Source organism: Dromaius novaehollandiae, chromosome 1 (assembly GCF_036370855.1).
Source record: "Dromaius novaehollandiae isolate bDroNov1 chromosome 1, bDroNov1.hap1, whole genome shotgun sequence".
Taxonomy (NCBI): domain Eukaryota; kingdom Metazoa; phylum Chordata; class Aves; order Casuariiformes; family Dromaiidae; genus Dromaius; species Dromaius novaehollandiae.
In genome coordinates, this window is record NC_088098.1 from 189,865,369 (window position 1) to 189,884,738 (window position 19,370).

Below are 19,370 nucleotides of genomic sequence, written 5' to 3' on the forward strand. Positions count from 1 at the left end.
AGTAACTGTTGAAGTCCATGCACCATGCATGGTCCGTGCACCATGGTCTGAATACAACCCCTTATCTCTTCATGTCTCAGCTTCCTCGTCTGTAATGCACGGCCAGTAACACACCTCAGCAAGGCCGTGGAGGGGTTCAGATCCCAGGGAAGAGGACAACATGGCTTCTTTTATAGGCAAAGGTGTGCTATGCTGAAATTACGTAAGGAGACCTGGTTTTACAAGAGTTTGTCATCTGCAGGAGCTTACTGCAGAATTTGACACTTGAAATAGAACATCCAACAGTTACAAAAGGGATGTAAAAGTTAGAAAGAGTGCACCCTGGCATCTCTAGCAGCAATTTTACATGACTATGCTGTATTCCAGATCAGCTATTTCTAGATGGTATGGTATTCTACAATTTCCTCCTGCAGTTGGCAGCTATCATACATACATGCAAGTATAACACAGATGTACACAAGGGTGAATTATTGCCTCCTCTTCGTGTACACCCTTTCCCAAGCATCTAGGGCTTTATTTCTGTAGCATTTAGTCTTCCTCAGAAGAGTATCTTTGCCTGGAAAAACAATATATGCAGCAGCTACAAAAGATAAGGAGAAAGAGAACAGTATGGCTAACGATGAGAACACCAACAGCAAAAATGTACAGGGTTTTATCACAGTAATCCTGAGGCTGGTGGAAAGGTGGGATGAAATTTGGCAGGTACACAGAAAACACCCAGTAGTTCCCAAGAATGAACCAAAGGAAGAGGAAGAGGCTGAGGGTCAGGTGGATGTAGTACTTGTGAGCATTCTGCCTCCAGGGATATTCATCGTCATCATCATCATCAATCACAACAGACTTGGAAAGCAGCTGCCTCATCCTGGTTGAGTCGTACAGCAGGAGAGTCACCTGGAGGCATTGGGGAAGAAAAGGAGATGAATAGATTTAGCTGAATACCATCTGGCCACTGTCAACTTTTGGACCAAATTAAAATTGCATGTGGGGAAGTCATGTAAGAGAAAGCTGAAGAGCAATGAGCAAGGCAGATCCTGCTGGAAAAGAATGCTTTTTTTCCTACAATTTATTAACCAGTGATATTTAGGCCAAACATTGGGAAAAACTTGCCAACAATAAGGGTGGGAAGGCAGGAGAACAGATTATGTAGGGAGATGACAGTAGCTCCTGCTCTGGAGACTTTTACAAACAGATTAGAGGAACTTCTGAATGACTTGAGTAGAGTTTTCCTGCTTTGTAGTAAGTGATTTTTCTCCCTAGCTCTATTTTTCTATTGCTATGTAGGTGAATGAGCTTGTATAAAATTATTAAAGGGTCTAGACTTCCGTCTAAGCCCCAAAGAAATTTCTTTGTGTACTTGGAATGATTCTGACAAATTTTCTTTAGTTAATCATCATTTTCTCAGATTGCTCCATCCCTGCCTTCAGTCAGAATCACGAGAGAAATAGGTAGAATACCATGAGGTTGGGAAGGTCTGGTGAAATGTAGTAGGACTCATCAGCAACACTTGAAAGTTTTCTAGTTTAGTCTTGCTAATACAAGGTATGTAGGTAGGATGAAAACAGTGCAGAGAAGCTTTCAAATTTTTGTGTCCTAAATGAATTTCTTAATTCTGGTAGATCGTTTGGGCCAAACATTGTGAATCTTGTGTTACCTTGCTACCCCTGAAACATGGTGGCCCAGACCTCAAGGGACTAGGTGTTGTAATCCCAAATCCGCAGCTGTCCTCCTGCCTTGTGGAAGCCTCAATCCATTTTTAGGTACTCAGGTTCCCATGCAAGGCTCCCTAGAGGTAGCTGTGTCCTTGGGAAACAAACTTTAAGAAATCAGCTGAGCAAGGAGCTGTCTTGGCCAACCAGGAATTAAATTCAGAGAGAAAGGTAAAGGGTCTAAATTTACTAGCAGCTATGGGAAAGGACACACTGTCTGGGCAGGGATTCTCGGCTGTGTTCTCTTTCCTGAAGTTGTACTCTGTGCTCAGTTTTCTGCACAAAATGAGACAGAAGAGCACCCCTCAGTTTGTTTTCTTCCTTCTCCACTAGTCAGTGGAGAAAACACTTTCCTGAGCTAGGGAAAAACCGATTTGGATCTATGTTTTGCCTGGTTTGGATTTTAGTCTATGTGCCCCATTTTCCAGAAGCAATGCCTAGTGCCAGGATCCAGGGCATCCTGGGAACAGTATTGTCTTGGTCTTCCCTGTTGCAGCTGTTCAACTGTGGATGAATGTTTAAATATTTATTGGCAGAACCAACTGTTTTCCTAGCCCAGAGGTTGGCACACTTGCATAAGTTTGTGAGAAACATAGATTTATGTCCAACGTGGGCAAAGAAGGGGGTTTCCACTTGTATCTCACATCACAGCTGAGTGCTCAGGCTGGTTGGCTTCTTCAGACCAACAGAGCATGTTCCTCTTCTTAGATGATCTTTTCTTGTCTATGTGTCAGGCTCCTGACACCTCCACACCTGGCCAGTGGGTCTGAGATTTCCACATGGGGGCCTGTGGCTTGAACTGAAGGTCCATATATCTCGTTTGCTTTGAGGTGAGCTCAGCACATAGGCAGCTGTCTGCTCTCAAGTGCCATCATGCTCAGCAAAGGGAATGGGGTTAACGGGCAGATGAGCATGGTTATGAGGAAGTCAGTGAAACCTCCCAGGCAGATTTATGGATCTCAAATGCATCTAAACAGTTAATGGAAGGCATATTTGATTCTTATGTACATTGTCTTGGCAAGTTGTGATTGAAACAAATTCTGGCTATCACTCACGTTAATAACTGCAGAATATACACTTATGGAGCAGCATGACACTAGTTCACCAGGTCTCTCCAGACTCTATAGAATGGTTCAGTGGCCTTGGTGGGCATATATAGGTTACCAGTGCCTTTTAAAAGGATCAAGATACTAAAGAAACAGATGAGGAAGCTACAGATCCATACAGATCTGAGCCAAAATGACTAAATGGAGTCCATGCCAGGACAGTGTTCTTTCAAGTCTTATCGCATATACACTCTCTGACCTTTTAGCTCTAGGAGTTCAAGTTAGCCAAATATACTGCTGAGTCACAGTTTCCATAAGCTAATACTGAAGTCAGTGCAGGCTCATGAGTATAGCAGAGGGTAGAACTGAGACAGTTGGAGTTTAGCTAGAAGATCATGCCTCATGAGATGGTATATGAGTTAGGTAAACCAAATTCTTCTGACCGAATATATTGCCAGACTGCAAAATACCCAGTCCTGCTTTCATTGATGCCACATTCAACCCATTATTTGATTTCAGTAGGAATATTAACTGATCCACTTGCCATCTTATTTAAGACAAGAAAAACTGACTTCAAATCACCAATAGCTAACACGTGCTCAACATTTTTGATAAGGGCTTCAATTCATTAGCATGAAACTGTCCTTTCAATTCTGATTTAATTTTTCCTAAACTACTACTAAATGAACCTTTGACTATACAGAAAAGTCCAACAGTGTGATCAAATAACTAAGCATTTGCCAGTAGAATGCGTAGCATTACAAATTCCTTATGAAAAGATTACGCTCTTTCTTGTTTTTTTTTCTCCACTTACGTATTTACTGCCCAAAGGCCCTCAAGGGGGATGATTAATTTCCCAGCAATATACTGCGGTCTAGTTACCACTGTGTAAAGCTGAAGGGAATGTGGAGACTTGCAGATGGATACTCTTTTTTCCCCCTTCTTTCAATCCTGGTAAAGGAAGGAGGCTAGAAACATTATCAAAGGGGAATGGAGATAGCTCCTGTCTACAGTGTCTACTGGATACAATGTGCAAAGATACTGCTGTCAAGTAGGAGACTGGTGGGTTCTCGATCAAGGGACCGGCTCCCTGCCGTGGAGCATTAGGCCTTGGCCCTCCTTGTCCACCCTGCATGCTCTGCCTGTGCCAGGCTGGGGTTGCTGGGTTGCTGCTGCCCCAGTTAGCTCTGTGGGACAGCAAATGGTATCAGTATAGACACTCCCTCTGGCAGCAGCAGTTACTGTCTTTACCCCTTCATTCCCTCAGTGGTGGCTTTCTGAGGCTCTTCCTTCAACTCTACCCTTCTTTCCTTTGGCAGGAACATCTTAGAGACAGCAAAAGGAGTTTTGCTTAATACTGCCAAGAAGGCTTGAACTAGCGCTGGCTGCTAGGACAAGCCTATCTGTGCCCGCTAGCAGCCAGCTAGCATGGTCGGAAAAGTGCCTGTCAGCAGTGAGCTATTGTTTGCCCCGGAGACAACCCCGTTATAGCTTTATGGTGCCCAGGCTGTAACATGGATATGGGGATGTCTCTGCTTGTCAATCAGATTCTGGCTCAGTGAAAATGTAAGCGAGCACAGTTCCCTGAAAGACAGGTAGCTGTGGTTAGAAAATGCTGTGCTTAGATTAATGAGCCCTGCTATGAAGCAGAATATATTTACTCTGGAATAAGGCCATGCTGCTGCATTGCCATTGCTTTTAGCCAGGTTGGAGTGTGGGTTAAGTGAGCTCATGTTTGCTTGCAAAGGACTGTGTACAAACACCTGTAGTTTTATAGCATTCCCAAAGCTAGAAGAATAGCTTCACCCCTTGTTCAGCCTGTATATCTGAAAATGAAGGAGAAAGGTCTAATAAGCTTGGAGGGTTGCTTGAGGAAACAGGACCCCATTTACCATGGTCCTCCATGTTTTGTAGTCATTTACATCAGTAGGGATGGTAACACAGATGCTGTGATCTAGGACAAAGTCACACTGCAATATGTGGGACAACACTGAATAAAACTCATTAGAGCCTCACTTGATTGATATGTGCTTTCAGTGCTGGAACAAACACAGTTCAATCCAGATAGCTGTCTTCAGTGCTGCATGCACACAGCTTTCTGGAGCCATCATTATGTCATAACTTCAGCATGTCAAATTCTAATCACACAAAATATTTTTCGCACATAGAAGGCACGTTACCTTTAAGCTGCCAATCACGCCGCCCACCAACAGATATAATGGGATTAGTGGCTGAACTGGGCAGTCTTCCAAAAACTTCATTCCTGAATAGCAAAAATTAATAATGTTTATTATCTCAAGTGGTAGTGCAACATGCTGTACCATGAAAAATAAAGATGCTGTAAGTGAAGTGTTCTTATACCCAAGCCTTGTATAAAACCTTGTATATCCAAGCCACTATATAATTGAGTGGGGTTTGCATCTGACATTACAGGAGTGAGGATCAGGAACAAACATACGGCAGGAGAAGGAAGAGAGAGCACAAAGAGTCACGACAGGGTTACAGCATCACTCATCTGAGCCATCTGCACAGGTACATTGGCTTTAACTCTTGTATTTTTGTTAAATTAATGATGAACTTAACTGGTCAGGAATATCTGGAGGAAGCATAATTTTCATCAGAAATAGAAAATTCCATTGAAAATCAAAACCTGTTCCTATAAATGAGGAATTCTGAAAAGCTTCTCTCAGGCCTTTCCTGCTCATTGGTTCCCATGAGTGTGGCATGTCCCTGAGTCAGATGCCTTGAAACTTTGAAAACAGAGCTCATGGGAGCTCCTGAAACTATTTTAGCTTCCCAGGCAGCTAACAGGGAACCAGAGATGCCCAAATTTCTGGGATGTCTGGGTTGCTGGAGGCTTAAAGCACTGGTTGTTATGGAGCCAGGGATCCTGGCAACCCTCAAATCTACTGCTAGAAAGGGAAAGCTGAGTAAGTTTTAGGGAAAGGATTTTATGGCAGTATAAGGATGATGCTGGCATTAGACACTGAAGCTTGTGATACAGGTCTGTGGCAGTGAGACTCATCTGTCCAAATTTAGATGTCTGCAATGCAGGCATCCATATCTGAACTAGTTTCCTAGAGTCTCTTTATAGTCAATAGGGAAAAATAGACATTTCTAAAATCCAATTCATCTCGTCCTAAGATAGACATTTAAAATAGGTCAGATGAACTGTGCCCTGAAAGTGCCTCTTTCTCTCTATGACTGTACAGGGAATCTAGACAGCCAGCTGTAAATGTCTAAAGTTAGCTGAGATGAATCCCCTGCCTAAGTGTCCTACCCATTGGCATCTTTAGTCAATTTTAAACTGTTTGTTGCACTACAATTTTACTGTTATTGATCCCCTGTTTCAGGCCTTCTGCTGATCACTTGTAGAGGCCAGAAAGAATTTTCTGTTTTCTTCTTCTTGATGTATGATTTGTTTTCTAGGAGGATTTTTGACTTTCCTCTGAAGCACTGGGGTTATCTAGGCACAAGACGCTGAAAGCAACATGCTGGTCTAAACATCTTTCAGGTGGAACGTCTTGCCCCTGTGTTCAGGATTATACCTGAACAAGTGGCTTGGGGTCAGAAAAGAAATACCCATGGGTTTTTTTTGCCTTCTTCTGAAGGTGTAATCCTCTTCACCTTGACATTTTGCCTACCAAATTCACTGCTATTACTGGTCCAGAATATTTCTGATGCCCTGAATCTCTCCTGTGCTCCTTGCATAGTGTAATATAGGTGTTGTGGACTCCTGGTTTCTTACTATAGTTTTTATGTTAGTCATAGGATGCAGGGAAGTGTTTTGTGGTCTGCTCTGTGTAAGGGCTATGGAGTCCAATGAACTCTTTCATACTAAGTGTCTATTACCAGCCTTCCCACAACTGAGAAGGGCTGGACTTGGTTGGACTTGGACTCTGTGCCTTCTTGTCTCCTATTCTAGGCTGTAATTTTTATCCATTTTGCCACTACCGAACACTGAGGGTCATTCTGGGACCTGCCCAGGCTCCCAACTTTACAGAGTGGGTTGCAAGGAAACTGGCAAGAATTAAATCATTTTCAGAAAGCAGCTGCCAGGGTTTCCAGAGTCCTGGCCCTGTAAAAGCCTGCCACAAAAGCAGCTGGCTGGGGATATCAGGGAGTATATTTCAGTTTAGGAACCTAGGCAATTGCTATTTCCAGTGTATTACTGAGATTTTGGCTTGAGACAGAATTCAAGAAAACATGCCAATTTTTTCATGGAGCTGAGATTCTGTTTTCCAGACAAGTCTATTATGGAGTGACTTCATACAGGTTGCATGACAGCCATCAGTCTTGGGAAAGATTTGGATGACAAGTAGTGGTACTTAGTTTGGGGGAGAATATTCCAGACAGATATGATGGTAAAAAAGGTGATGAAAGGGGATAATATAGTAGTAATTAAAAAAATAGTGTTGTGGGTGAATGAGAGATATGGACCTACAGTTGACTGATGGGCACTGACACTTGTCGTAGCGAAATATAGGCACATGCATGATGTACCAAACAATTCACACACAGCGTGTGCATGATGCATTCGGGAACACCAAAATAGTGTGAGTACATCAGTGCCAGCGCTTCTCTCCCATGAGCACCAGACATGTTCTCCTTTGACTGATAATGGTGGGAATAGATGGACCATGAGAGATCAAAGCTTTGCTTCTTGTCAGAGTTTCCAATGCTCTCTCAAAGCAGCTAATACGCTGAATATGAGAATACCCTTCAGACCACTGTTGGGAGCATTTGAGAGGTGAGGAATTATTTAATTTGGTATAGGCATGAGTATATAGAGTAGTACTGAGTTACAGTTGAACAGGGGAAAATTTAGACTGGCTATTAAGAAAAAGATGTCATCAGCTTTCGAATGTGATTTAGCTAGCCAAGAAGATCACTGTATATAAAGGTAGCCTGGACAACAGGAGGAATGTGCTACTTGGAGCAATCCTTCATTGTTGGGGGAAATAAAAACAAATTTTAAAAAAATCTAGGCGGTCCTTCCATCACTATTTTTGGAATGTTTTGTGAAAAAAAGTATCATCTCTACCCGTAAAAATTAGAAAGCTGTTAAACAATCTGTGGCTTAAATGATGTAACATGTCTAGAGCTTGGAAAATTTGCTAAGTCCTCTTCATGTATCCTGACTTACACAAAATTTTGAGACTGTATAATGTTAGTGTGTCATTACTGCTAGGGCTACCAGTTACTCATCTCTGAGTTTTAACTAATATTATTACAATTTATCTGTTAACAATTTGAAAATATCTCACAGTTATCCTCTAGAGAAAGCAAGGGACAAAATGCCTGGAGGCACATCAATAAGTCATTCTCAGAGATCATTGTAACAGAATATTATGAAAAAATCAAAGGGCTTCATTTCAGTACTAAATATCTGCATTTTGCTTTGACATTTAATTTTTCTAAAAATGTCTTTGCAGATAAGTAGCTGCAGGAAACCAATATCCTCTGACAACACTATATTACAGTGACATTATCTCTTAATTTTCGTAAATTGTGGGGAAAAAAGGCTCTATATGTGATGCAGGAGATACCTAGAGCTCCAGGCTAATATCTTACCATACACTTTCCAATTCTCACTGATCTTAAAGATATTGTGAAATATTCCTAAGCAATGATATTTATGAGTGATCAGATTCCAGCCCTGGATTCATTTCCAGAAGGCTAGCTGTCAACTTGCATGCAAGTTGTACAGTGTAAATGATACCTTCCTACCGCTATTTCATAGCTCAGGCATATTCAGCCTGGCAAAAAGCTAAAGCTAAAATCCTCTTATGGGATAAATGGCAATTTTAAGTCATGGATAAGCATAAGAGCGTAAGTGTTGAGATGTAACAGTTCAGCACATCTCCCTACTTCCTAATTGCTCCTTAATCCCTAATTAGAGCTCCCTAATTCCTAATTAGAACTCCCTAATCAGAGTCCTACCACAGTCATCTCTGATACTCACAAGGGCCCAGATAAAGAAAGCAGCACCAACCTTTAGCTGAACATGTTTTGTAAGGATCTGGCCAAGTATAGATGCCTACAGCTAGGCTAGTTGTAGAGACGCCCTTAAAAGTCATCTCATCCTAATGCAGACACCTAAAAGAGAGTATGGTTTGCGCTGTCAGAAATGCCTGTTTCTCTTCACTGGCTCCAAGGGAAACACAGGGTTACAGTTACAGATGTGTAAAGTCCAAAGCCAGGTGGGATGCCTCTTGCCCACAGCAACTGCATGTCCATAGAGTTAATTTGCACCATCTTTCATTAATAATGAGAGAGAAGGTGAACAACTTCTCAAGGACATCAATCTGCAATGATTGCAAAGGTTCTTGAGGACAAGACTTAAAATTAAAAGTGATCCAGATAGACTGGAAAAAGCTATCCACGATCTGTGAGATAAAGTCAAGCACTACATATAGGAGAGAAAACATAAATATAAATAAAAATTGAGAAAGGTCTAATAGGGAGCAGCATTGCCAAAAAGCATCTGGACTTACAATGCACCATAAACTAAATTGGAGCCAATGAGCTGGTGCAGAGAGAGCATATTTCATTATGAGGTGTATTTACAGGAATCCTGCGTGTTAAACAGAGGAGCTAATTATTCTGCACTACTCATTCCTGAGGTGTCAGCTGGAGTATTGTGTTCTGTCACATTTTTTGAGGGGAAAAAATAGTTACATTGGCCAGAGGCCAGAGGAGAGAAGCAAAAATGCAAAAAAGCTACAGAAACAATGACCTGGGAGGTCAGGTTGAAAGAACTGAGTTTTTGAAATCTCTGGAAAAGAGAAGATTGAGTGGGGGGTGTAACAGCCTTCCAATACTTCAAAGGTTGTTGTGAGTAGGACAGTGACCAATCTATCTTGACCATGGCATGTAGGACAGGCTGTAATCTGTTTAATTTGCCATAGGGAAGATTTACGTTGGATATAGGGAAAAATATTTTGTCTGAGAGAGCCATAAAATGCTGAAATAGGCTCCTTGGGAAACTATGGAATTTCCTTGAGTAAGGACAAACCAGACATCTGTCAGAGATGCCGTGAGCATGCGAATCCTGTCTGAAAGTGGACGTTGGCTGGTGTCTCTATCAATTTTTCTCAAAGTGTGGATCACAAGCCGAGGGAGGATGTGAAAGGCCCAAAGGAAGCCACAAAGTGTTAGAAAAAGGTCTTTTCTTTAAACAAAAAATGTATATTAACGATAAAGAAAAGATGATGCCTAAGAAAGAAAGTAAGAGCCTTATACATTTTAAAAATGTATAAATTTATGCAGCTGATAATATGTGCTTTTCCTTTGTTAAATATTTGATCTTGAAATGCTATTCACAAATCCAGGCTTCAGGGGGTCATAGAGAGAGAGATGAGCCAAAAAACAGGTCACACTTTGAAAAAGTTAGACAAATAGCAGACTCGATGATCTCTTCTCCCCTTCCAGCCCTGCACTTCTAGGATTTGTGCAGTGTGGTTAATACAGAGGAGATCCAGATTAACAAAATCTCATCTGTCGGATTCAAGCTTCCTCCTGCAGAAGGAACCAAAACACCCACAGCACTCTGCCAGGTGTCGGTAGCCTAAGCATCAATTGTGCCAAAGTCAATACTGCAGTAAAAAAAGTGAGTTAAAATGGGCTTAGGGCTCAGAACATGTCAGCAACTTCATCGTAAAAAAAAAAAAAAAATTGGCAGTGTTTCAAATGCTGCAAAAATGAGCAATGCAAAACCAGAAAATTCAGAGGGATAGTTGAATTTAAAGAAATTTATGCATTGTTGGATATGAAAATATATTGTTAAGGCCTCCAAGTGTACTGTCTCCTGCCCTGTACTGAGGTGACACAGTGGTGAAGTATTTAAGACAAACAGGCTCAGATTCAAGAGCTGCTTCCTCCCTGCCATATAGTGTGTGCTGTGATTCTGTGTCTGAAGCTCAAATATTAATACACATTTTTAAAGGACTAAACTTGAGAACAGGTGATATTTATGATCTTAGTCTGGTTATGCTCTTTATATGAACCACTGGTACTGGAAATTTAACTCACCTGGGCTCACCAATAGGAGTTAATGGAGACCTGTATTCCCTGTGACAGAGAATCTCCAAAGGAGACTTTAACAATTACCCTGAAATATTTAATGCAGTTACATGAGCACATCTATGGCAAGAGTGCTAGCTGCTATAAATCAAATTCCAGCTTGCCTCTCTCAGAAGTTGCATTAACCTGCCACCCAGTGCCAGGAAGCTCATATTTTTACATTTCTTTAGTAGCCAACTTACCTGTAAAAGCCATGGACAATGGTAAAGCCAGGAAAGCAAGGAGCCCAAATATAAAGCATACTGTGAATTAAAAAAAAAAAAAAGAAAGAAAAAGAAAAAAGACAGTATTACCGGGGCTGGTTGAAGTTTAAAGAATGGAAGTTTGATGCAGTGTTTTGCAGATGCTGTTTACACATATAGCTGTGTAGCAAGCAATGGGGTGAGAACATTGTGTTTATTGGGCAGCATTCAAGAAGACCAGACCCAGCAAGGGGTTCATCACTCCCCCCAAACTCGAGCTTCCATTTTTAATTGATACATTTGTAATCTTTGTACCAGTAATAACAAGATGAGAGAGACAGACTGCTTTCGTTGCTACTGTTCCTAGCTGTTTTATTGCAAGGGCAAGTACTCAGTGCTTGCTGCCTCAGCCCGCGTCAGCAGCGGAGACACCAACAGGTTACTGTGCAGTATCAAGTAACTTTGCATGAGCTGATCCACAGCAACTGATGAGCCATAACTGCTTGCTAAGCAAACAGCAGCTTTAATGCCATTCCACTCAGTTTTCATTGATAGCTAAATAAACTGTCTTTATTACAGACGTGAGTAGTTTTTGGCTGGCCTGGCTTCCTGACCCAGCTCAGCCCATGACCACAAAGGCGGTAGCTGCTGCAAGGGGTGGGACTTGTCACAGGGATAGATCTGCTAAAGCTGCATGGATTGATGATCTCAGGGTGCTCGTCAGCTGTTCCCATTCTCCAAATGTCACATTTCGTGCTAGGCACTCTTGCTGCTACATTATGTTGAGTATTAGTTTCATATTCTGAACCAGCACTACTATAGTTGAGTTGGCTTCTAAACACACCTGTGAATGTTAGCTTCAAATAGTGCCCAATTGCCTGGGTAACTCATTTATCTATTACCCAAATGAATGCAGTTCAGGCGTGCAGGAGTGACATCGACTGGCTGGTGTTACCATCAGGACTGTCGGACCATGACTGCACTGTCACGGCGTGACTCTCAGAGCAGAGGTCACCCCTCTGCCTGGGGTTTCATATCCTTCCCCTGTTTCTGCATGTGCTGCATGAGCAAGGAATAAGGAGCCTGGTTGTCAAGAAACTGTCATTTCTTGACTGTGCGGTGACTAGTGCCTGTGCTCCTTAGGGAGGGACGCTGCAGCGTGCTCTGTGAAAGGCCCATCAGGGCACAGGGGTATGTGGAACGGCGCATCTGGCACACAGGTGTCCAGGTTTGCATTTGTCTAGCATCTACCCAGTAGCTTGATTTTGGAGGGGAGAAATGGGAGGTAGAGACCGCTCACAGCTCAAGAGAAAAAGATAATGGCTCATTAATTCTCTTCCCCAAAGCAGTCGCTGGGAATGTATTTACTCATTATCTCCCCATTCAGCTTCAGCCTCTTAGGTCTCGAATTGGAGGGGCAGATGCATAGTCTGGGAAGGCTTCCAGATTTGTGTTTAACAAAGTGGCGCTCTCAACAATCGACTACACAACTGGCAGAGCTCGGCAGTCACTCTGAATGCCGGTAGCAGCACTAAAGACTGTTTTCTCCCAAACGTGTGGGGTTTTCACAGAAATATTCCCTGGTCAGGACACATATATTCTGCCTGGGTTTGTCTGGGTTTTGCTGCCCCATTCTGGTCTGAAGACAAATTGCTTGAGAAAATCTTATTTGCCGCAGGGCAATAAGGATGGCACAATTCTGCAGAGGGTAAGGTGGTAGGTATCTGTGCAGTTTCGTGCATGCAACTTGTGATATTTTTGAGTCAGTGATATCACCTCATGGGCCAGTCAGAGATGCCCCTGGACCTATTCCCAGGAAAAGCTGCAAAAAAAGCTGGTAATCTGTAAAAACAGAAGCTCGGTGAGGGAAAATTTTCCAGACATGGCTGAGAAGAACATCTGCCCTGAGAAGCTGGTGTCAAGGCATGTGGGCTGCCTGTGGGGCAGAGCGCAGTGGGACAGCTGTTCCCCCGCTCTTCTGCATTTGGCATAGGTAAAGTCCTGCTTTGGGAGGCATTAGCAAACAGGCCCTAACCTGGGAAAAGGCTGGGAGAAGAGCTCGTGTCTGGGATCACATCAGGGAAGGAGGGAAGGAAGTAGCTTTGCATCTTGCAATTTCCCTGAAATCTGTGGGCAAGAAAATCAGACCTGAGGGTGCAGACTCTGCATCTCCCACCCAGCAGGACACTTAGCTGACATAAATCTGGCATTTAGCTGAATTTTCAAAATCCCACTGGAGTCTCCCCATGCTCTTCCACTGTATGGTAATAAATGAACTTGAAATCACTAGTAACGTTATGGCTGTATGTCATGGTCTTGCTTTCTTCTGCTCTGATGCCTGAGCGACTACATTTTTGCCAACCATGGCCCTGCACTGCAGCTCTCCTCCCTGCCCTCCGCTACACTGCCGTACGCGGTTCCCAATTATGTGCCTGGCCTCGGGGCATGCAGCAGATTAGCTCTCTGGTGTGCAGGGCAGATCTGCAGGCAGTATTGAACGTGACACCTCTGAAAATCCCATGAGAATCTTTGACTATTTGAAAAGAAGGAAACCTTGCTTTATCTTTAAAGCAAACACTGATGACCTAAGCTGATCTGAAACTTCCAGACTTCATTTTGCTGCCTTGATTTTTCCAAGCACTTGGAAGTTTCACATCAGCTTAGGTTCTCGTGAGATTTTCAGAGGTGATTTATGAGTGTAAATCTTCACCTACCCACTGTTCTTAGTATGCGAATATAGTTGTAGTGCAACCTACTCAGGAGAGTGCTGTAATAAATACAGTAATAAATGAAGTGCTGTATACATTAGTCATCACTCCCAAATGCTGTTTGTTCTATAGACTGTCAGGCTTTTGCCATGAGTCTGGCTGGCAAAAAAGGAGAAGGATTTCTTTGATGAGATGCTGCCAGCTTCCAGACAAATTCCACAGTTACCCCAAGGTTTATCTGCACAGGCAAGTTGAGCAAAATTCAGGAGTAAATTTACAGTGCTCCCTTCTAATGTCTTGTGAGAGCTTTGCTCTGAAGGGGGCTAGCTCTCAGCAGTGCAGATGAGAAGCAAATTTGGGTCACTTGGCCTGGGGACCAGGAAGTGATCATTCCTGAAGGCAGATGCATTTGGCAGTGTACATGTTTCCATTAGGATCCCTTGAAATCACAGAACGCACAAAGGAGCTAAAATAGGAAATAACCAGAATTCATTGTTAATCCAGACCTTAGTGTGCATGGCAAGGTCTCTTTGGGGAGGTTGACTGCTCATTTTGGAAGTGCTTTAAGTGACTACTTCAAGGGTGCTGTAAGTCTCCATGTGGGAAGCACTGGCATAGAAAGCAGTGCCACAATGTGCTGTACAGCAGCATGGAAACTAGCAGTGTAACAGACTGCACACATGTAGCTGATATTTTCATCCACATTTTATTCCTTCGCAGTATTTGAAGGAATCCTCCATAGAATTGACAAGGACTTTGAGAAGAGCTAGGATGTGGTGTGCATGGGTGGGGTGGAGGAGCAAGACTCAACGGATTTCGCTAGGAAGCCAACTCCAGCAAGGTCATAGGTTTTACATGCTCTTCTGGGCATTTGAGTGGCAGGAAAGTGTCACTACATCGGATGGGCTTCCATGAAGGAATGCAGAAAAGACTTGATGAACAACTTTGAAAGAAGAGAATTAAATCTGTTCAGGTTGGCTAGCCAAATAAGAGAAAATAACAACAGGGTTTGAGCACTAAGGAAGGACTGTGGGTGGCCCAAAGGGTAGAGAAATGAGAAATGAGGTGAACTTGAGTAAAAACAGAGACTGTGCTGGCCATGAGGGGAAATGTTGTAGGATACATATTAATGGAACAGTCTCTTTGGACAATTGGCAGAAGTCCAATCCCTAGGGTAATTTAATCCCTTGACCAATGTAGATACTCAACAGCTGGGGGGTTAAATGTTAGGAACAGCCATCCCCATGGAGGTCTCGTGTCCCAGTGCCAAGCCACACAGGGAGTGTGACCAAAATGCCTTGCAGGCCAAATCCAGCCTCAGAAGCTCCAGCTGCTTACTGTGTGCTGTTACTGTTGGGTTAGAAAACATTGTATTGCTGTGAAATATCTCTTTGATACCCAGGTGACCTATGCCAAGCCCACAACTTCTAAAATTTAAGTGTCTGATTCCAGCATTAGCACCAGTGATGCCACTTTCATCAGAAATGCTTTTGAGTAAGGAAGTGCCTGTACTCTGAGAACCTTCAGGCTGATGGGGCAGATGTATGTGGATTATAGGTACTTTGAGGGTTAAGCAATAGTGCAGAGTGGCTTGTCTAAATTGTATGCCATGGTTTAGGCAGTCTGGATTTGACCACTTGTGATTCATTTCCAGAGGTACCTTTTAAACAAGTTTTTAGGCATTATATAAAGAATGATTACAAAAAGAACAAGCAGTTTGCTTTACAGTAGACCCAGGGTAGAGAATTAGCCTTCACTCTTTTTTGGGCAGTTAATTAAAGACTGCCTAATGTTTTAAACTTAAATTGCTGTACCAAAAAAGAAGAAAATTTAAGTAATGTTGCAAAGGTACGTTGACTCTTCAAAGTCCTTTAAATATCAGTAGACCATAGGTAGACATATGGGGCTATGCTGAAATGCTGTTTGGAAACTATATACAGGAGGATAAGAAAATGTGAAAATACATGTCACTGCACTTTGTGAAGGCTTGCATTTTAATGATCAGAAAATCAATTTTGGATGCACTAACTGATCCATAGCAAAGGCTGAGCTGATTTTGAACTTAAATGTAAAGAAAAGCTGCCATAGTGGGTTTCCCGGAATGGTATTCCTGCTTCTGGATGGGTACTTTTGTGGGTATTGAGGAGCAAACACCTGATGTAAGAGAGCATAGATGAGATCAGAACTAATCCCATTCATCTGAAACATTTCAGAAGAAGCATTTATGTTCTCAGTTGTCATTAAAGTCCTGGTGGCAATACAATATCAACAGAGAATGATGACATTTTGCTTGTAACTGGTAGGAGCAGGGATTGGATCACACGTTCCCTCCGTAGGCTGGGCTGGCCAGCCAGAGGGCTTCTCAAAAGCTGCTCCTCAAAAACTAGACAGAAGTTGAAGTTTCGCCTTTCTGGAATCAGTGACATTAAATTGCATTTGGGAGGCATAATTTCTGCAAAGGATGACATGCAGTGATTTTGTCTGAAGGAGTCCAAGTCCCTGTGTTAGGCAGCAAGCAGTTAAGTGGCTTAATCATTAATAAAATTTCATTCTGAACTTTGAGAGCCTTTCAAGTGAAGCCAAAAACATTAACATAGAAGACCTCAAGGTAACAGCCATAGACTGACAATAATTTGTGTGGGTGAAGTATCAGTTATGGTGAGTAGTCAAGTATGTTAAGGAGTTTTCTTCTCCTCATTTTTTAGTAGATTTAGAAATTGTTACTGCCTAAAAGTAAAAGCAAAAGGCCCTTGGAGCTCAGAACAAAAAAAAGATACAGTTGGAGGAGTACGTTGCACTAAAAACCTTGCCAACTACATTTCATTCCTGGTCTTATGAAATCCCCCACCTCTGAAACATATTTCTCCTGGGCTCGTGCAGCCCCAGGACAAATCTGCTTTCTGCAGAGCTGCTCCTCGGGGAGGAGGAACTTGCCTCTTGATCTGGGCCAAGGAGCAGCCAGTTCTTTACGCCCAACCTCTATTCTTTACCCTGATTAAGATGAACTAGTTGATTAGATGAGATAGAGATGAGATGAAATAGAGATGAACTAGCCTTCAGTCACATGAGCCCAGGCTATCATGCGAAAGGCTGCAGTTGGAATAACTGGTGTTTCTCACCCATGATGCCTGCTCTTTTAGGAGGGCTGCTCACACCTCCGGTTGCAGCTCGGCCAGGCACTGGGCAAGCGGAAAAGAGAAGACCCTGCCCCAAAGAGCCTGCAGCCCGAGAGAGGCTTGTCTTGGCGCTACGCCGCGCCAGACCATTTTCTGGGAGACTTCACTCAGGCTGGCAGTAATTTTACTTTATGGGAATAGCTCATAGGGGAATTCATTCCTAGATTGTCTGCGCTGCTTTTTACTAGGTGTTTTTCCAGTTCATATTTATGCTGGACTTGAAACCACTTGAAACAGAACAGGAGACAGAAATACTGTATTGCTTAGGCTTTCTATTGCAGTCATTTTTAAGTAGTTTATGATGTTTATATTTGTCTGACGTTTTACCCTGGTATGCAATATTCCAAATACCACAATAGGCAGGTGCTTTAGAGACACAATTATTATTGTGCACTCTATCCGTGTTTCTCTAAAATTGCCTAAAAGAGAAAACACCTCAGAAAGGATGGAAGAAAAGGAAACTTCAGTGGAAGCTTCAGATGGGATCTGATATCATCTTAATTTCTTTATATACCTGCCTTAGCTGCAGTGCTGTTTAAAGATGGAGGGAGATTACTCCCAGAACTGCCTTACCATTGCTGGCAATTTTAGATATGCACCGATGACAAGCTTTCTCCAGGCCAGCAGTCATGGTGAAGCGCCTTTTGGGGTATCTGTAGGGATACAGAAAGGAATACAGTTATGAAAATAATAAGCAGTGTCTTTAATTAACTAAATATCTTGGCCTAGAGTCATTCCACATGCTTAAAAAGACTTTCACTACCCCAAAAACCCAAAGCAGCCGCAAATCCAGATGGCTGGCAGAGGGCAACATACTTGGAGTCAAATAACAGCTGGGAGCTGGAGTCTTCTCTTGTGCCACGCTGGCATCAGCCTTCTCCCTTCATAACCCTCTTTGGTTTGACAAGTGTCACCCCAGCAAAGTTTGCAGCAACGTAAAGCTTTTTTTGCCCAGCACTCTTTATCTTCCCCATCGCTTTTTGCCACACTCTTCACATACAGTTTACATAGTGCAGGATCCAAGTCTTTCTCAGTGCCAGATACAGTGGAAGTGTCCACATCTACCAAAAGTTACTACTAAGTGGTGGCCAAATTACTAGAGCCCCATTCATGCTCAGAAGAGAAGTGAGTGTTGCCTTCCAGCAGCTTCGTGCTTGGCTGCTGGATGAAGCCAATTCTGAATACGTAGCCCCAGTGAAAAGATGGGTTGAATAACCCAAGATCTTCAGGATCACAGGGAGGCTGGAGGAGAATTAATAATTGTGTGCCTCTGAGAACTATAAAAGGAGCTATTTTAATATTGATTGGGATTAGGGCAGCACAAAGTGTATTTAACTGCTATGAGAAAACTCAATGAAAAGGGCAAGATTCACTATACGAAACAAACCTCTGAAGAGATTATTTAATGAATAAAAGTGAATTAGGTAAAGAAAAAGAGAGACGGGTGGAAAAAAAAACAAATTTAAAATTGAGGAGAATTCTGAAGAGGAACATAAAATAAAAACTGTGAAGAGAACCACATGGAGCCCAGAACAAGATGCCTTTCATTAAAAAAGTAGCTGGATTAGAAAGTAGCTCTTTGTAAAGAGGAATTTTTATGAGGTTGTGTGAGGGATGAGCAAGCAACTAGGCATCCCAGGCCTGGACATAGGGCAGCATCAGCCAGTTAAATGTCATCCAGTGCAGATGAAACATGGAAAAAGCCCTCCTCCTGCTCTGAGCCTCAGCCTCTGGCCAGGATCACCACAGGTCTGTCACCAACACTGACCCTGTGATAGATAGGGGAAGATAAGACTGGGGGTGCTCTGAGGTGCAGAAGAAATACTGATCAGAAACAGTCATGCATGGCTATTGTTAAAGAAATACAGTCATCCCAAATCATATCTCTTCTCCCCACGGTCCACAGGACACAGAGCCTGCTGCGATAAGGGTGAATAAGGCCAAGTGCACCCCACTATACTGGTATGTTGCTGCCAGTCATGTCTGCTCAACTGCTGGAGCAAGGATGTAGGTATTTCAGTGTCTATACCGGTATCTGATGTGACAGCTCTACTAGGGTCCCAGCAAAGAACGTTGTATTTCAACCTGGCCAAAATAATGACGAAGGGAATGAGGAGGAGGGAGGTATGGAGAAGGCAGGGACAGAGGGTATTGTACTTCTGCAGGTGCCTCAAATTATCTCCATCTGAATTTCCTAATGATTAAGAATCAGTATTTTAAACTTAGCCTTACTCTGTTCCAAGCTGAAATGAAACCACTCCCATGGGATTTCTCATCCTGCAACACAGAGCCCAACCTGGCCCAGACCCTGCTAGGGACCATGAGGCCCTGGATACACACTGAAGAAAGATAAGGCCAGACTGGCACCATCCAGCCTATATGTGGCCACACACACCCTGCACAGCCTCTCTGAGCCCTTCCAGGCATGGCAGAGCACACCACGGACATGCTGTCAGCTGGCTGCCTC

General features: G+C 42.9%; 1 protein-coding gene across 1 annotated transcript; it reads right to left on the reverse strand.

Moving 5' to 3' along the window:
- Positions 1-327: 327 nt before the first annotated feature.
- On the reverse strand, positions 328-17,545 carry TMEM272 (transmembrane protein 272). Its single transcript, XM_026108389.2, has 4 exons — positions 17,477-17,545; positions 11,020-11,079; positions 4,933-5,015; positions 328-891 (listed from the first exon to the last, which is right to left on the reverse strand). The coding sequence occupies exons 1-4, from the start codon at positions 17,532-17,534 to the stop codon at positions 529-531; spliced, it is 564 nt and encodes a 187-aa protein (XP_025964174.1). The 5' UTR covers positions 17,535-17,545; the 3' UTR covers positions 328-528.
- Positions 17,546-19,370: the final 1,825 nt, after the last annotated feature.